Below are 14,625 nucleotides of genomic sequence, written 5' to 3'. Positions count from 1 at the left end.
AACGCTGGCACCACACCCCACAGCTCCGTGTGCAGAAACTGGAAAAAGATATCAGAAGAACAGTGGAAAAACGCTCTCAACTCTCAACTCCCAGGCACAACATCCGACTCAGAACAGGTTACGAAGAACTTTTCACAGTGCATCACGAAATGTCCCAATATAATCGCTCAGCTAAGCCAGCCAAACCCAAATTATCAGCAGGAAGAGCCAGTTGGTTCACCGTGGAGCTGAAATCTATCATACACCGCTGCTGGCAACTAGAAAGGAAGTGACACACTAGGAAAAAGACAGGAAACCATACCTCCTTCAAAACAGCACTCAACCAGTACCATTGCCTCCTGAAAGATACAAAGAAGAATGGTCTAGCAGACCACATAGAAGCCAGCAAACACCACAGCAAAGATCTCTTCACCATTGTGAAGGAGTTCTCCAACCCCAAGGCCACTTGAAATGACATCACCCACTCAAAAGAACTGTGTGACACCCTGGCAGGCTTCTTCAATGACAAGATATAAGCCATCTACAAGAACTTCAAACCCCACCCTGCTCCGCCGACAGCATCAGCCCACTCACACCCATGAACACCAAATACTATTTGTTTATTTATTTATATATTTATATAGCGCACTAATACCCGAAGGCGTCTAGGCGCTCACATCCAAACCTCCTACCAGCCAAGGGGAATTAGAGAGACAAAACTGAACACTGATATGCATAGGCCTAGAAAAGCCAGGTCTTCAGACCCTTCCTAAACAATCACAAGTCAGGTACATTTTTCAGTGAAAGTGGCAATTGATTCCAAAGTCTGGAGGTAATGTGAAAAAAGCTTTTACCACCCCAGTGTGACAAACGCGCCATGGGAACCTCCACCAGCCGATGGAAGGAAGACCGCAGCATTCTAGGGGGAGAGTACCAATGAAAGTGGTCAATCAAATTTAAAGGACGCTGATTGTGCAGCGCTCTGAAAGCGATGCAGAGAGCTTTAAATGTAATTCTTTTTTTCACTGGAGGCCAGTGAAGCGAATTTAACGCCCCCTTTACAGAAGCGTATTTAGGGAGTTTGAATAACAGGCAAGCAGCTGAGTTCTGCAGGACTTGCATCTTATAAAAGAGGGCTTTATTGATTTCAATCACAAGACTGTTACAGTAGTCCAGATTAGATAAAACTAACAATGAGACTACTGTTTTCTGCAGGTCAGAATGTATGAATTGGGAAATTCTGACAACTCAAGCCACAGTCTCCATCATGGACTCTGTACACTCGGGAGCACTCACTGACCAATGTCCCCACCACATCTTTAACCTTGGCAGCAAGACAATTGGCGACGTGCTCAAGAAACTCCTGAGTGCCACCTTCACCAAGGCCTCCTTCCCTAAAGACTGGAAACATGCCGAAGTGAGGCCCCTTCTGAGGAAACCATACGCAGACCCAGCAGAACCAAAGAACTACCAGCCCATCATCCTGCTTCCATTTCTGCCAAAGTTTCTCAAAAAGGCTATCAACCAGCATCTCACTGAACACCTTGAAAACTTCAACCTCCTAGACCCCTCTCAATCCGGATTACCAGCCAACCACAGGACCGAGACAGCTCTGATCGCAGCAACTGACAAATTCAGGGTCCTCCTGGTCCACGGCGAAACAGCAGCCCTCAGTCTCCTTCAACACTGTCACACACCACATCTTGATCAACAGATTTCACCAAATCGCAGTCTAGGGAGATGTCCTCAAATGGATCACCACACGCCTCACTGGAAGAATCCAGAGAGTCCGCCTCCCACTGTTCACCTTGGAACCAAAGCAGATCATCTGCGGCACCCACAAGGATCGTCCCACAACACACCCTCTTCAGCACGTATATGACCGCCCTGGCCAACGTCGTCAGATCACATGGACTAAACATCATCTCCTATGCCAATGACACCCAGCTCATCCTCTCAATGTCAGGAGCCTCCTCCCCCACCAGAGCCAACTTCCATAGATGTATGATGAACATCACCGACTACATGAAGGGCAACTGTCTTAAGCTCAATACAGACAAGACAGAAGTTCTCATCTTTGGGAACACCACCTCACCATGGAATGACACTTTGTGGCCTGCTGGACTCGGCCCTTGCCCTGCCCGACAGACCATGCCTGCAACCTCAGCATCATCTTGGACAGCAAGTTATCTATGAAGAAATAGGTGAACGCTGCCTCATGCACCTGCTTCCACACTCTACACTTGCTCTGTTAAATTTTCAGTTGACTATCAAGCAAAACTGTAAGGACCATCACTCAGGCCTTCGTCACCAGCAGGCTGGACTATGGCAAAACTCCCTATGTAGGAATCACTGCATACCTCCTCAAGAGACTACACACAATACAAAATACTGCAGCAAGGCTCATCCTCGACCTTCCCTGATGGACTCACATCACTTTGCACCTCAAGACGCTACACTGACTCCTGATCCAGAAAAGAGGACAGTTCAAGATGTTGACCCACATGCATTGAAAGCTCAGCACAATGAAAGACCAACATGCATCAACAAATGAATGACCTTCCACCAATCAAACAGACACCTGTGATCTGCCTTTCTCTTCCGCGCAAACACTTCCGGATACACCGAGCCAATAGGGGCGGATGTTCCTTTTCTTACCTGGTGGCCAAAGCCTGGAATGACCTTCCCCTGCACCATAGGACTACTTCTTTGCACCAGAAATTAAGAAAAGGACTAAAGACCTGTCGGAATAACCAGAGCACCGCAAAACACGTAAAAACTTCAGTGCCTTGGGACCCTCACGGGTGATTTGTCATGCTTTACAAATCGTGATTGATTGATTGAGAAGGAGCGCGGATATTCTACAATATGTTGTGTAACAGATATGCTGGTACTTATGGTCTAAATGACCTTTTAAATACCATACAATACAAACTGATTTTTTGCATTAAATTATTTCACTACTGACTTGCAGGTTACAGTATGGTGCATATGGCACGCTGGCACAGATACTAAACTGCAGAACTATGGTAACAAGTGCATAAAAAAACAATAAGTAGAGATGTGTGCATTTGAAAATATATGTGTATATACGTGATGTAAGCTGCTGCATAGGAGAACAGCAGTATCCCTTGGCAGGACTTCAAGCCAGGATTTTTCTTCAATCATAGTTGTGCTCTACTTTAGTAGATGCAGATTAGTGAAGTACCTTTCTGTTATCTCTGTGATGGTGTCTAGAGACACAGGGAGCTGAGTAACAGACGGTGACCAGATAGCCTATGTCAACTGTGGCATGGTGCCCCTTAATCTAAGTGGGGTATGAAAGGGTCTCTCTGTGCACCTGGAGGGTATATATGGCGCTCTAAGGATCAGAGCAGGAACAGAGGAACCGAGGATAGCTCTTAGTGTACACAGAAGGGGGTTGAGGTTAGGCTGAGGTGTTTTGAGGTTAACTGAGAGTCAGCAAATTGTGTCTAAAAGATGTAAGTCCCAGCTCTGGAATTCCGATTGTCGATTGTCTGTCCCGAACCACAGTATGAGGGTCATTGGAGGGTGTCCAAAGACTCACATGCGGTACGTAAGGGTGGCTGCAGACTAATTTCTGGTTAGTTATAGTGTCCCTCGGGATCTCATAAGCTTGTCCGAAGCTCTTTAAGGGTGCCACTATTCTTCTTATGTTTTAAAAGCATATAAGGACAATCTAGAAACTTTTGGAGGGTGGCTTATATTTCCCTTTAACAAGATCCATGCCCGCCAAAATCACTGATTTGACACATCCCAATTTTGCATGTGTGGGACTACAAAGGAGCACCCTTCACTTTCCCCATGACTTCTGAGTGGAGGCGCTCAATACAGTTTACCTCTTTGAAAATGAGGATCTCGAAGGTGTGAGGCAGAAGAATGAAAAGGCAGAAACGGTAGAATGGTGATCAGCACGTTAAAGATTTAGCAGAAATGTACACATGACTGACAAGTGAGACAGTGGAATCTGACAACACAACATTCTCAGAACTAATTCCCGTCACTGAGGTCTGAGACGGGAAGTGATGGACAATGTCCCTATAGGCCTGGAAGATATCACAAATGAACTGCTGGTAATTGCCGCTAAACGTTTTTGGAGATAGAAGCTATTTTATTTAATGTAATGTTTTAATAGATGATTAAGAACTGGTCTGAAATCTAATGATCATGTTCATCATGGATTGCTTTTTCCTTTATAATAATTTGATTGAGACCACCTATGAATGACATTCAGCTGTATTTCTCTGATTATGATTTTGATTTTGCTGCCTTTTCCGATTACAGGTCACTCAGCAACTACAATGCCAACAGCAGGTAATTATGATCCAAATTATCTTATGCTTGTGTGCAGTGTAAATTAGTGAGTGCACTGCTAGTTCACAAAAGAGGAAATATCTATAAAGGGCAATTTAAGGTTAACAGAAATGATAACACAATATTTGCGTAATAGGCGATGAGACATATGGTGGGAGGAGAATCACAATAGGCCAGGTCAACATACAGCTGTACTGAGAGCATTGCAGTGCAAAGAAAGAAGATTACTGGAGAAAACAAACTGTACCCCAACTACCTTTTTCTGAGTAGTACTAGTGACAAATTGTGGCAGACTAAACTGCATCTAATATGTAACTGGCAGAAGGAGCTTTGTAAAAATACAACTTCATAACAAAAAACTCATTAGCTGGCTTCAATACTAGATAAGTGTACTGCGATCTATGAGAATACATGTGCAGGGTGTCCGGATGAAGGTGTAATAAAACATTAATATCTGTGTGTATCTTTCATTTATGCTTTTTTTTCTTTGAATGTGCTTTTTTCAGAAATGCTATAATAAGAGACAGGAAAGATGTTGAATAATGCAAATACTTAGGTGGTCCATTTGGGTTTAACTGAATGGGAGCACTGCTGTATATCATCTGTGCTACTGTTCGGCAAAACATACTATTTCCTTGCTCTACATGGAGTAAGGGAAAACACTCGACTCTAATTTTTGTCCTGATGGCTCAAGCCAGTTTTCAGACAAAATATTGAGTCGGAAATATCAGCTTGCAAAAATATTGACTCAAAAATATCGTGACATGTAAATGTCGTCAGCAAGAATAGTGTCAAGAATATCGATTTTAAAGTAAGTAATATCAATTATTAAGATATTGAAGTCATTAAGATCGATTAAAAAAATATTGTTGTTTTTTATTATCCTTTTTTAATTATTGTTATGTATTTTGGTATATATTTAAAATATATTTGATGCATTTTTTTGTATGCTGATTGTTTATATTAATTAATGTATTTGTAAAATGTTTAGGAGTTGTTAAATTTAAAATATGTAATAGTTGTTATTCTTAGTACTGTAGCAGGTTCAGGGTGTGCAGGGTCACAAGGTGGGAAGTAATTTAATTATAATAAATTAAAGATTAATTTTTATTTAATATTGTTTTTTTAGTTAGTCAACTATGTTAATAGTGTTGAATATTTTTTTTTTTAAATATACATTTTATTAGCGGGTTGTTGGGTTTAAAGGGGTAAATGGTGGGAAGTCATTTAATTTCAATTAATTAATAATTCATTGGTAATCGATATTAATTATGTAATTGATCATTATTATGTTAATTGTGTAGTTTATTTTTTAAGGGATGGGTTGTGGGGTTTAATTGTAAGTAATTATTATTAATATTTGTACTTAATGATGATTATTTTATTAATAATTAATTATGTTAATTGTGTAAATACATTTTTTATATCAACTTTTATGGGTGGGTTTGGGTTTTCTCGGGGTATATGGTAAGAAGGAAATTACATTTCAATTAGGTTAAAATTAATTATTAAATTGATACTAAGGTGCCGATTCCGATCCGGGAAAAAAAATTACCGTACGACTCGTATCCGTATTTTTTTACGTACGAGTCGTACAAGTCCCGTACAAACGGCGAAGTACCATTCGTACAGTAAAATTACATACGAATCGTATTGGGAAAAGTCTACGAGACGTCCCCGGACAGTTTTATGTACGAGTCATAAAACTGAAGTCCGAGCGCACAAGTCCGATCCGTACCGGTGTCCTGAATACACAAGCGTATGGAAAACATCCCGTACGGAACGAACTTTGTATGACCCCTACCCCGGGTACACTTGGGCCTGGGGTACGAGTCGTACGGTACCCCCACCCAACCCGCGCATGTCCGCGCCGTACCCCCCACCCCCGCGTATGTACGTGCCGTACCCCCCACCCCAGCACCCGCGTATGTATGCGCCGTACCCCAGCACCCGCGTATGTACGCGCCGTACCCCCCACCCCAGCACCTGCGTATGTACGCCCTGTACCCCCCACCCCAGCCCCGTACTCGGACGCACCGTACCCCAACACCATAGCCCAGCATCGCGTATGTACGAATCGTACAACACCATTGCATATGTGATCACTGTACAACAACATAGCGTATGCACGCACCTTACATACGCGAAAACGACTCGTACTGAACCAGGACACTGTAAAACAGCACAAGGACGGCCAATTCGACTCGCACAACACCACAAAACACGTCTACAGGACAAAAACATCTAAAAGACTGACCTGGCACATCCAAACAGGCAAACAGAGGCCCAAACTCACAACCACCTCTTATAACACACCCAGAAAAAGTTCAAACCCAGCCACACCCACAAATGGACCAATAAAAAGGGCCCACAGTCACAAACCATGATCCTTTGTAATAGACCCACTGCTGACAGACATCACACACAAACAACCGCACCCATACACCTTAACTTACACACCTTCACACAACCTCCTTCACACATACCCCCTCTACACATACACACACACCTACACATTCACACCCACAACCATCCACATCCACACCCCACACCATGCCCACAGACAAGAATCCAAAGTTCACAAGGGAGGAGCTGGACATCCTTGTCAACGAAGTCATCAGAGTAGAGCCACAGCTCTTTGGAGTATTGGTCAGACAGACCAGCATAGCTGAAAAAACATGCCTGTGGCAGAGGATCGTCGATCAGGTGAATGCTGTTGCGCCCATCAGAAGGACCAGGAATGAATGCCAAGCCAGGTGGTACGATCTGCGGAGGGCAGTCAAGCGCAAAATGAATGAGGACTACGCCCAGAGTAACATCACAGGAGGTGGGCTGCCCCGCAGACCGGTACATTACCATCCCTGGGAGGAGAAGGTGATGGCCCTGCTTCTGCCGGTGGGAGAACACGGAGTTGAAGGAGTTCGAGAGCCTGGTGAGTACACAAACAACTTACGTAACATGGGGGAATGGCATCCACACCCCAACTGCAGCAAATGCACTCACCTACCCCCAAGCCCTCACCGGACACAACCACACTCAAAAACAACGCTCATGCCACTAACATGAGTATGCCCCATTCACAAAGCAAGGCCATGCCATGTCCCAGCCTACACAAACCACAAACCCAAGACAGGATGTCCGGGATGCTGGGAGGGTGGGGATCACTAAACATATTGTACAACTCAGAAACAGACACCATTGCCCTCAGCCCATATGGCCCAGGTACATACCCATGCACCATGCGCAATGCACAGGGACTGGCAAAGTACTGACAAGGTACCTGACACTTGGCCCTGCTGTAGGCAGCACAAGGCCCTCCTGTAACAACTGCAAACTCAAACACAACAAGCTCAGATATCTAGGACAGGAACTCACTGAAATGGCAGCATGCGCCATGCGGGGACAAATACATCACCTGGGAGACCCACTGCCAAATCACACCACACCCACCAGCAGGCACCGTCAATCAATCAACAATCGGTCAGGGTACTTGTAAGGCGCGCTACTTACCTGTCAGGGTCTCAAGGCGCTGGGGGGGGGGTTCCACCACTGCTCGAACAGCCAGGTCTTGAGGAGTCTTCTGAAGACAAGTAGGTCTTGGGTCAGTCGTAGGTGGGTTGGGACGGTGTTCCAGGTCTTTGCGGCGAGGTAGGAGAAGGATCTACTGCAGACGGGCGTACGTTGGATGTGGGGGACAGCTGTGAGGGCGAGGATGCCGGAGCAGAGCTGGCGGGTGGGGGTGTAGAAGCTGAGTCTGATGTGCAGGTAGGCTTGTCCGGCGGTGTGGAGTGCCTTGTGTGCGTGGGTGAGGAGCTTAAAGGTGATCCTCTTGTTGATGTGGAGCCAGTGCAGGTCACTCAGGAGGGGGTGATGTGGCTGTGGCGGGGGGCGTTGACGATCAGTTGTGCGGAGGCGTTTCGGAAGCGCTGTAGCCGCCATTGGTGTTTGGATGGGAGTCCTGCGTAGAGTGCATTGGCGTAGTCCAGTCAGCTGCTGACGAGGGACTGTGTCACTGTTCTACTTGTTTAGGTCGGGATCCACCAGTAGATCTGGCGGAGTGTGCGTAGGGGAGGAGGAGATGGCGTTGACCTGCTTGGACATGGAGAGGGAGGATGCGAGGATCAATCCTAGTTTGCATGCATGTTTGGTGGGTGTCGGTGATGTCCCCAGAGCGATCGGCCACCAGGAGTCGACCCAGGCTGAGGGTGTGGGTCCGAGGATGAAGACCTCCGTCTTGTCCGAGTTCTGTTTCAGATGGCTGCTCCGCATCCGGTCGGCGATGGCCCTCCGACCCTCGTGGATGTTGGTTTTGGCGGTGTGAGGGTCCTTGGTGAGGGCGAGGATGAGCTGGGTGTCGTCTGCATAGGAGATGTTTTTGAGGTTGTGGTGGCGGGCCACTTGTGTGAGGGGGGCCATGTGGATGTTGAACAGCGTTGGGCTGAGGGATGATCACTCACCCCTTACACAAGCACACACCCCTGGGGCAGCCAATGGAGTCACCCACTCTCACAACGGACATGTGACACAACAAGATCAAGCCACAGCCAAATAAGCATCCAAGCCCAAATTCGACATGTCAAACACCCTGGATAACATTTCAATCAGTCCCCTGCAACATATCCATCCACAAGTGAACATTGATGTGAATGCTAGGCACATACAACTACCTGGAGGAACTGTGGCAACTAGAATATGTATGAAACATGGATGTCGCATTAAACAGCATTAACATTGTCTCTCTCTCACACACAGGGCAATGTCACGGATCGCCCCCCAACAATGGGTGGGAAGTACCAGAGTCCCAGGCTCGGGAGGAACCTGATCCCACCGGCAGCGACACCTCACAACACTCTGCGGATGACCCCAACCCACCTGGCCCCTCTGGTGTCCAGGCCACTGCAGCACCTGCTTCAGGTACATCTGTGCCAACCACCATCCCCATTACTGCCACATCCCAGGAGACACCCAGGAGCCCTGCCCACACTGAACAACTGAGCCAGTCTGACCTGGAGGGACAAGGTTCGCCGGGCACCCAGGAGGAGGCAGCCAACACCGACACTGCCATCCCTCAGGGGTCCCGTAGACCCGATGTGCCCACAACGGCAGGCCAGGCTTGTGTGGGCAGGGGTGGTGGGAGTGGAGGCAGGCGGAGGCGAGAACCTGACCAGACAGCTGAAGGGACCGGTATGTCACACGTCCGCAACATCATGGAGGCATACCGGCGTGACACCAGGGCCATCAGTCAGGTAGTGGCGACCCTCACAGACATTAAGAATCAGCAGGCCGATCAACACGCCAGTCAACAACAACACCAAGGGCGGATGGAGGCAAGACTGGCTGAGCTCCTGGCGGTGCAAAGGGACATGAGCCATTCACTCCATCGGATCGCCGGCAACATGGGCAACCCTCCCTGTGACACCAGGCGCAGACCAGCACCAGCCACAGGGAGGGAGGAGGAGGAGGAGGAGGATTAGTCCGACGGAGCCTCCCAAACATCGTCAAGGCCTGCATCTGAGGGTCCCCGGAGGAAGGTGGGTCATCCACGGAAAAGACCGTGAGAGGCAGCGGACCATCCACATCTCCCAGGTCACCTGGCCTTCATGCGCAACAGCAGCACATCATTCACTGACATTGTCTGCCACATGGACTTGCTGGTCACAGTCTGACCAATGATGACCAACACTGTGGTCTGGACTCTGATGACTTCAAATGCCAAAGATCCCATCTCCCCCTGTGAACTTTGGATTCTATGCACCCGGTAGAGCACCTTATTTTTTCTACAAAAACACGCACCCCACGGACAATAAAACTATTTATTTGTCATGAGATGTTGCTGTCATTCTGCATTAGTCCACAACATACGTGTGTGTAAATGTCAAACTATGCCTGAGTGTTGAACTAACTCCAGCCATCCATACCCTGGGATCTGAGACCGGTACAGGACACACATGGGTCATAATGTATCATCCGATACAGCCTGGGATCCCAACACTCACCCGTGATGGCCTCAAGCTGCTGAGGGGGTGCTTGAAATACTGTGCGGACACACCAATCAGGAAGAGGATGATGAAGGCCTAGAGGTCATGGCTCATGTCGAGGTTCCCGGGGAGGGAGTCCCAGGTATGTTTGTCCATGCGTGAGAACCATCTCCCTCATGCTGGAGTGTTGTGGATGTGAAGAATGTTGTCAAGGCCAAGTTCGGATGCATAGAGTTGGGCCAAGGGGTCTTGGATGACAGACGTACATGGTTGATTTTTGGATATGGGGTTGTTGACTGCCTCCTGAGTGTGTGTGAGGAGTGTGAAGGTCATCCTGCAGCACACAGTGATCCCTTGCAGCTATCTCAGGTGGACGGTGATGTGGATGGGGTGCGGGATGTTGAAGCAGAGTTGTGCAGATGCACCCTGGATGTGGACAAGTTTCCCATGAGTTTGGATGTACTTGCTCCGTAGAGGGCGAGGCAGTAGTTGACATGGCTGGTGTCGTGGACCTGGGAGATGGTCTGTCTTTCCTTGGAGTGAATCTATCTGAGGATTATGTGCATCATGCAGGGGGTGTTGCAGCATGAGGTACAGATGCTGGGGATTTGCATGGCAAATGTGAGTGACAAATCCATGATGCACACCATCTTGTGTGCGTGCCCACTGGGTGCTTGTGTAGGGCCCCTGTGGGTGGGACACAAGGAGTTGAGCCAGCTGTAAGGGGAAAATCCTCAGATGATTACCTCAGTCCTGTACAAGTCCAGCCTCAGGTGGCTGGTGTTCAGCCATTCATCAACGGACCTCATACCTTCTTGAATGTTGGAACTGGCAATGGCTGCGTCTTTGGTGAGGCTGAGGAGCACCTGGGTGTCAATGGCATACGACAATGTGGAGGTTGTGTGCGCATGTGACGGTGGAGAGGGGGGTCCTGGACACATTGAAGATTGACACGCTGAGAGATGATCCCTGAGCCATGTACCAGATGACACCACTATACCACATGCTGAATGCTTGAGTCCCACTCCCATGGCCTTGCTGGTGGAGGGAGCCTGTGTGGGGCAGGAGGGACATGATCTGGTTGGTGTGACAGGGCCTGGAAGGCGGGGCAGCGCTGTGTAGCCAGTTGGAGTTGCACACTCAGCATGCAAAGGTGCGGTTAGGGTATGCCTGAGAGCAGGCGGTTACGTTTTGGATAGACATTGCTTGGAGAGTAGCTACAACATCAGACTGTAGTGTGATGTGGGTCATGCAAGGACATGAGGGTCGTGCAATGTGCACGCTGCATGTGCTGACGGTCCAGCCGTGGCCGCAACAGTGGCACAGACAAGATGATGACAGCCAAATGAATGGGTGGAGGGAGGCAGGGAGGAGCATTGAGGCGTGTGTGTTGCCGAATCCCACTACTTTGTGGGCCATTGCTGCAGGGGCTGCAGCAGCAGGCGCCATGCCCTGGAAAGTATGCCAAGAGTTGCACACAAAGACAAGGATGTCAGAAAGGACAACTGCAACAGACGTATGTAAAGGAAGGAGTGTCCGGTCACCCATGGCACACCCCGAGAGAATGGATGCACAATCACCAAAGATGACTGACACAGAATCATGACACAGAAGGCCGAGCTGCGCACAGGAGACACACCCTCAGCAGGTGTTGATGGCCCGTTGTGGGGACCAACATGCTCAAATACATACACAACCATGGACTTCATGCACAATACAGATTTGAATCCATGACGAACTGCATGCATGTTGCTAAACTACACATAGACTCATATGCACTATCTTTGTCAACTATGCCAGAGATGCTGCATGCAAAGTGGCAAGAGGCCTGCATTGACAGAGATGAGGCACCTTGGAATGTGAGGAACACCTTTATTACTCAGGCTCACACTAAGGGAAATGCATCAATATGAACGGACTCACAGGTCATGTGGCTGAACATGTGGGACCTACACTGGACACCCCCTTCACAACACAGATGTTGTAAATCCAAATGAACTGGCACACAAGTGAAGGAGGTGGGCCAAACACCCCCTGCTGCACACGGAGAGGCAGCAATTCCCCAGTGAGCCTCCTATGGGGATGTCCCACACTATGTCCACCCGTAGCATCCTGTATGTGTCTGAGTGAAGTTTTACACACATTGATGCCTTCCTCAGAATCCACAAACCATTACAGATGACTGTCACGAAGGGTGACTATCAATTCATGGGAGTCATGCTACATGTCATGTGCCCCATGGTGAGTCGACATGTATGCATGGTAACACAACATGCACAGGAGCAGTCCCCACACATTCAAAACACGTAACACCCCCAAAATGCCTTGCTGCAATCCCTACCCAAAATGTCTTTTCAACATGTCCGTGTATGGAACGCTGATTCAGCACACGTTGCAATACTCATGAGGAATATCAGGAGGCCAACGATGACACGAGCAGACAACATGCGCAAGACCCTGGGGATGACAGACACACAAGGAGACAGCGAAAATATTGTTATCCGCATGCATGGTCATTTACTCTACATGAATAATGTTGTCACCATGCTAATTCTAAATTTAGTGTCTCTGCTAAAATGTGTGGAATTACATCATCACTCGAGTGACACATCAGAACACACCTCTAAGTCACTTAGCATACAGTCAGCTGGACACACACATTGCAACACCTGCCACACAAGGCTCCAAGCGTGCACACTCAGACCCAGTGACTCACCATCATGAGAAGAAGTTGCGTATGAGCTGACTTCGGATGTCCTCCTCCTCCTCCTCCTCCGCACTTGCCTCGTGACCAAGCCGTTCATCCGCCACGGGTGGATGTTCCAGCTCATCCAGACCCAGGATGAGTGGCACTGCCTTCTCCACTGCCATGTTGTGCAGCATGCAGCACACGAGGAAGATGTTGCAGACCTTTGCCAGTGCATATGGGAGGGACCCGCCTGTTTTGTGAAGGCACCGGAATCGGCTCTTCAGGAGGCCAAACGTCCTCTCAATCACTCGCCTGGTCTGCCCGTGTGCATTATTATAACAGTGATCTGCAGCTGATCTTGGGTTGCGGAGAGGCGTCATCAGCCATGGCATGTTGGGATAGCCAAAGTGAAACATCATGTGAAGAAGTGGCACGCAGGTCATTCTATGTAAGTTATTAGTGTCCCTGTCCCTGGCATCAGGCGACAGTTGCGGGTGTTGGTGACTGTGCCATACCAGTGATGCTGTGCTTGACACGTTTGGAATACATGCACACATGTGCAAAGTGTGAAGGGGGAGAATGTCTGCATTGTCAGCATTCCGTCCATCATTTGTTTGTTGTAACGCTTTTCGCCCTAAGTGGGATGGGTATTCCCAGACGTGGGACCCGTGCTCACTACGCCACTGGAGTCAAGCTATCCTGGCTGATGACGGCTGATAGCCAGAAACCAGTCCTAGGATGCTTGATTCCGGTCCAGGGAAGACATGGCTTTGCAGTTCGGGCTGGACTGTTCCCATGAGGCACAGGGTCAAGACTGATTTGCATATGGCCATGTCTAAACTGGGGTGGTGTAGTGGGCAAAAGAACGAAGGATTTAACCCAGATCTCTTGACTGGGGGAGAATGTCTGCATTGTCAGCATTCCGTCCATCATTTTTTTGTTGTAACGCTTTTCGCCCTAAGTGGGATGGGTATTCCCAGACGTGGGACCCGTGCTCACTACGCCACTGGAGTCAAGCTATCCTGGCTGATGACGGCTGATAGCCAGAAACCGGTCCTAGGATGCTTGATTCCGGTCCAGGGAAGACATGGCTTGGCAGTTCGGGCTGGACTGTTCCCATGAGGCACAGGGTCAAGACTGATTTGCATATGGCCATGTCTAAACTGGGGTGGTGTAGTGGGCAAAAGAACGATGGATTTAATCCTCTCCTGAATTCTTCATTGAGCACAGGAGCGGTCCCACAAGCATGGAAACACACCTTGATCCTGCCATTGATCAAGAAGCCTGCCCTGGACCCCCTCATCCATGCCAACTATAGACCTATCTCCCTTCTCCCTGCTTTGGCAAAGGTGGCCGAGAAATTTGTCCATCGGACGATTTCTAATTTCATTGAGGAACACGACCTGTTGCACGATACGCAATCTGGATTTCGTGCAAATTTCAGCACAGAGTCGGCCCTCTTAGAGGTCACGGATGCCATCAGGGAAGTTCTTGATTCGGGAGGAAGGGCTATGCTGATAATGTTAGATCTATCGGCGGCATTCGACACCGTCCCCCATGATCGCCTCCTTAAAAGACTCTGGGAGTGCGGCATTCAGGGAACGGTGTGGAGTTGGCTTAAATCTTTTCTAGCCGGCCGCCGAC

The 14,625-nt window shown here is 48.4% G+C and overlaps 1 protein-coding gene across 25 annotated transcripts in view; it reads left to right on the top strand.

Annotated features, from left to right (window-relative positions):
* LOC146866844 (scavenger receptor cysteine-rich domain-containing protein DMBT1-like) overlaps positions 1-14,625 on the top strand; it is a 605,183-nt gene that overhangs the window by 476,137 nt on the left and 114,421 nt on the right. For 23 of the 25 annotated variants that reach the window (XM_085602150.1, XM_085602105.1, XM_085602159.1 and 20 more), the window contains one exon: positions 4,285-4,314. The exons of the other annotated variants lie outside the window; for them this stretch is intronic. In XM_085602150.1, the coding sequence (XP_085458276.1) occupies positions 4,285-4,314 (30 nt within the window). The remainder of the gene's footprint in view (positions 1-4,284; positions 4,315-14,625) is intronic. 25 annotated transcript variants of the gene reach the window in all.

Source organism: Triturus cristatus, chromosome 1_2 (genome assembly GCF_964204655.1).
Source record: "Triturus cristatus chromosome 1_2, aTriCri1.1, whole genome shotgun sequence".
In the NCBI taxonomy this organism is placed as follows: Eukaryota; Metazoa; Chordata; class Amphibia; order Caudata; family Salamandridae; genus Triturus; species Triturus cristatus.
The sequence above is the reverse complement of the archived record's forward strand: the minus strand, read 5'-3'. Positions and strand labels throughout refer to the sequence as shown.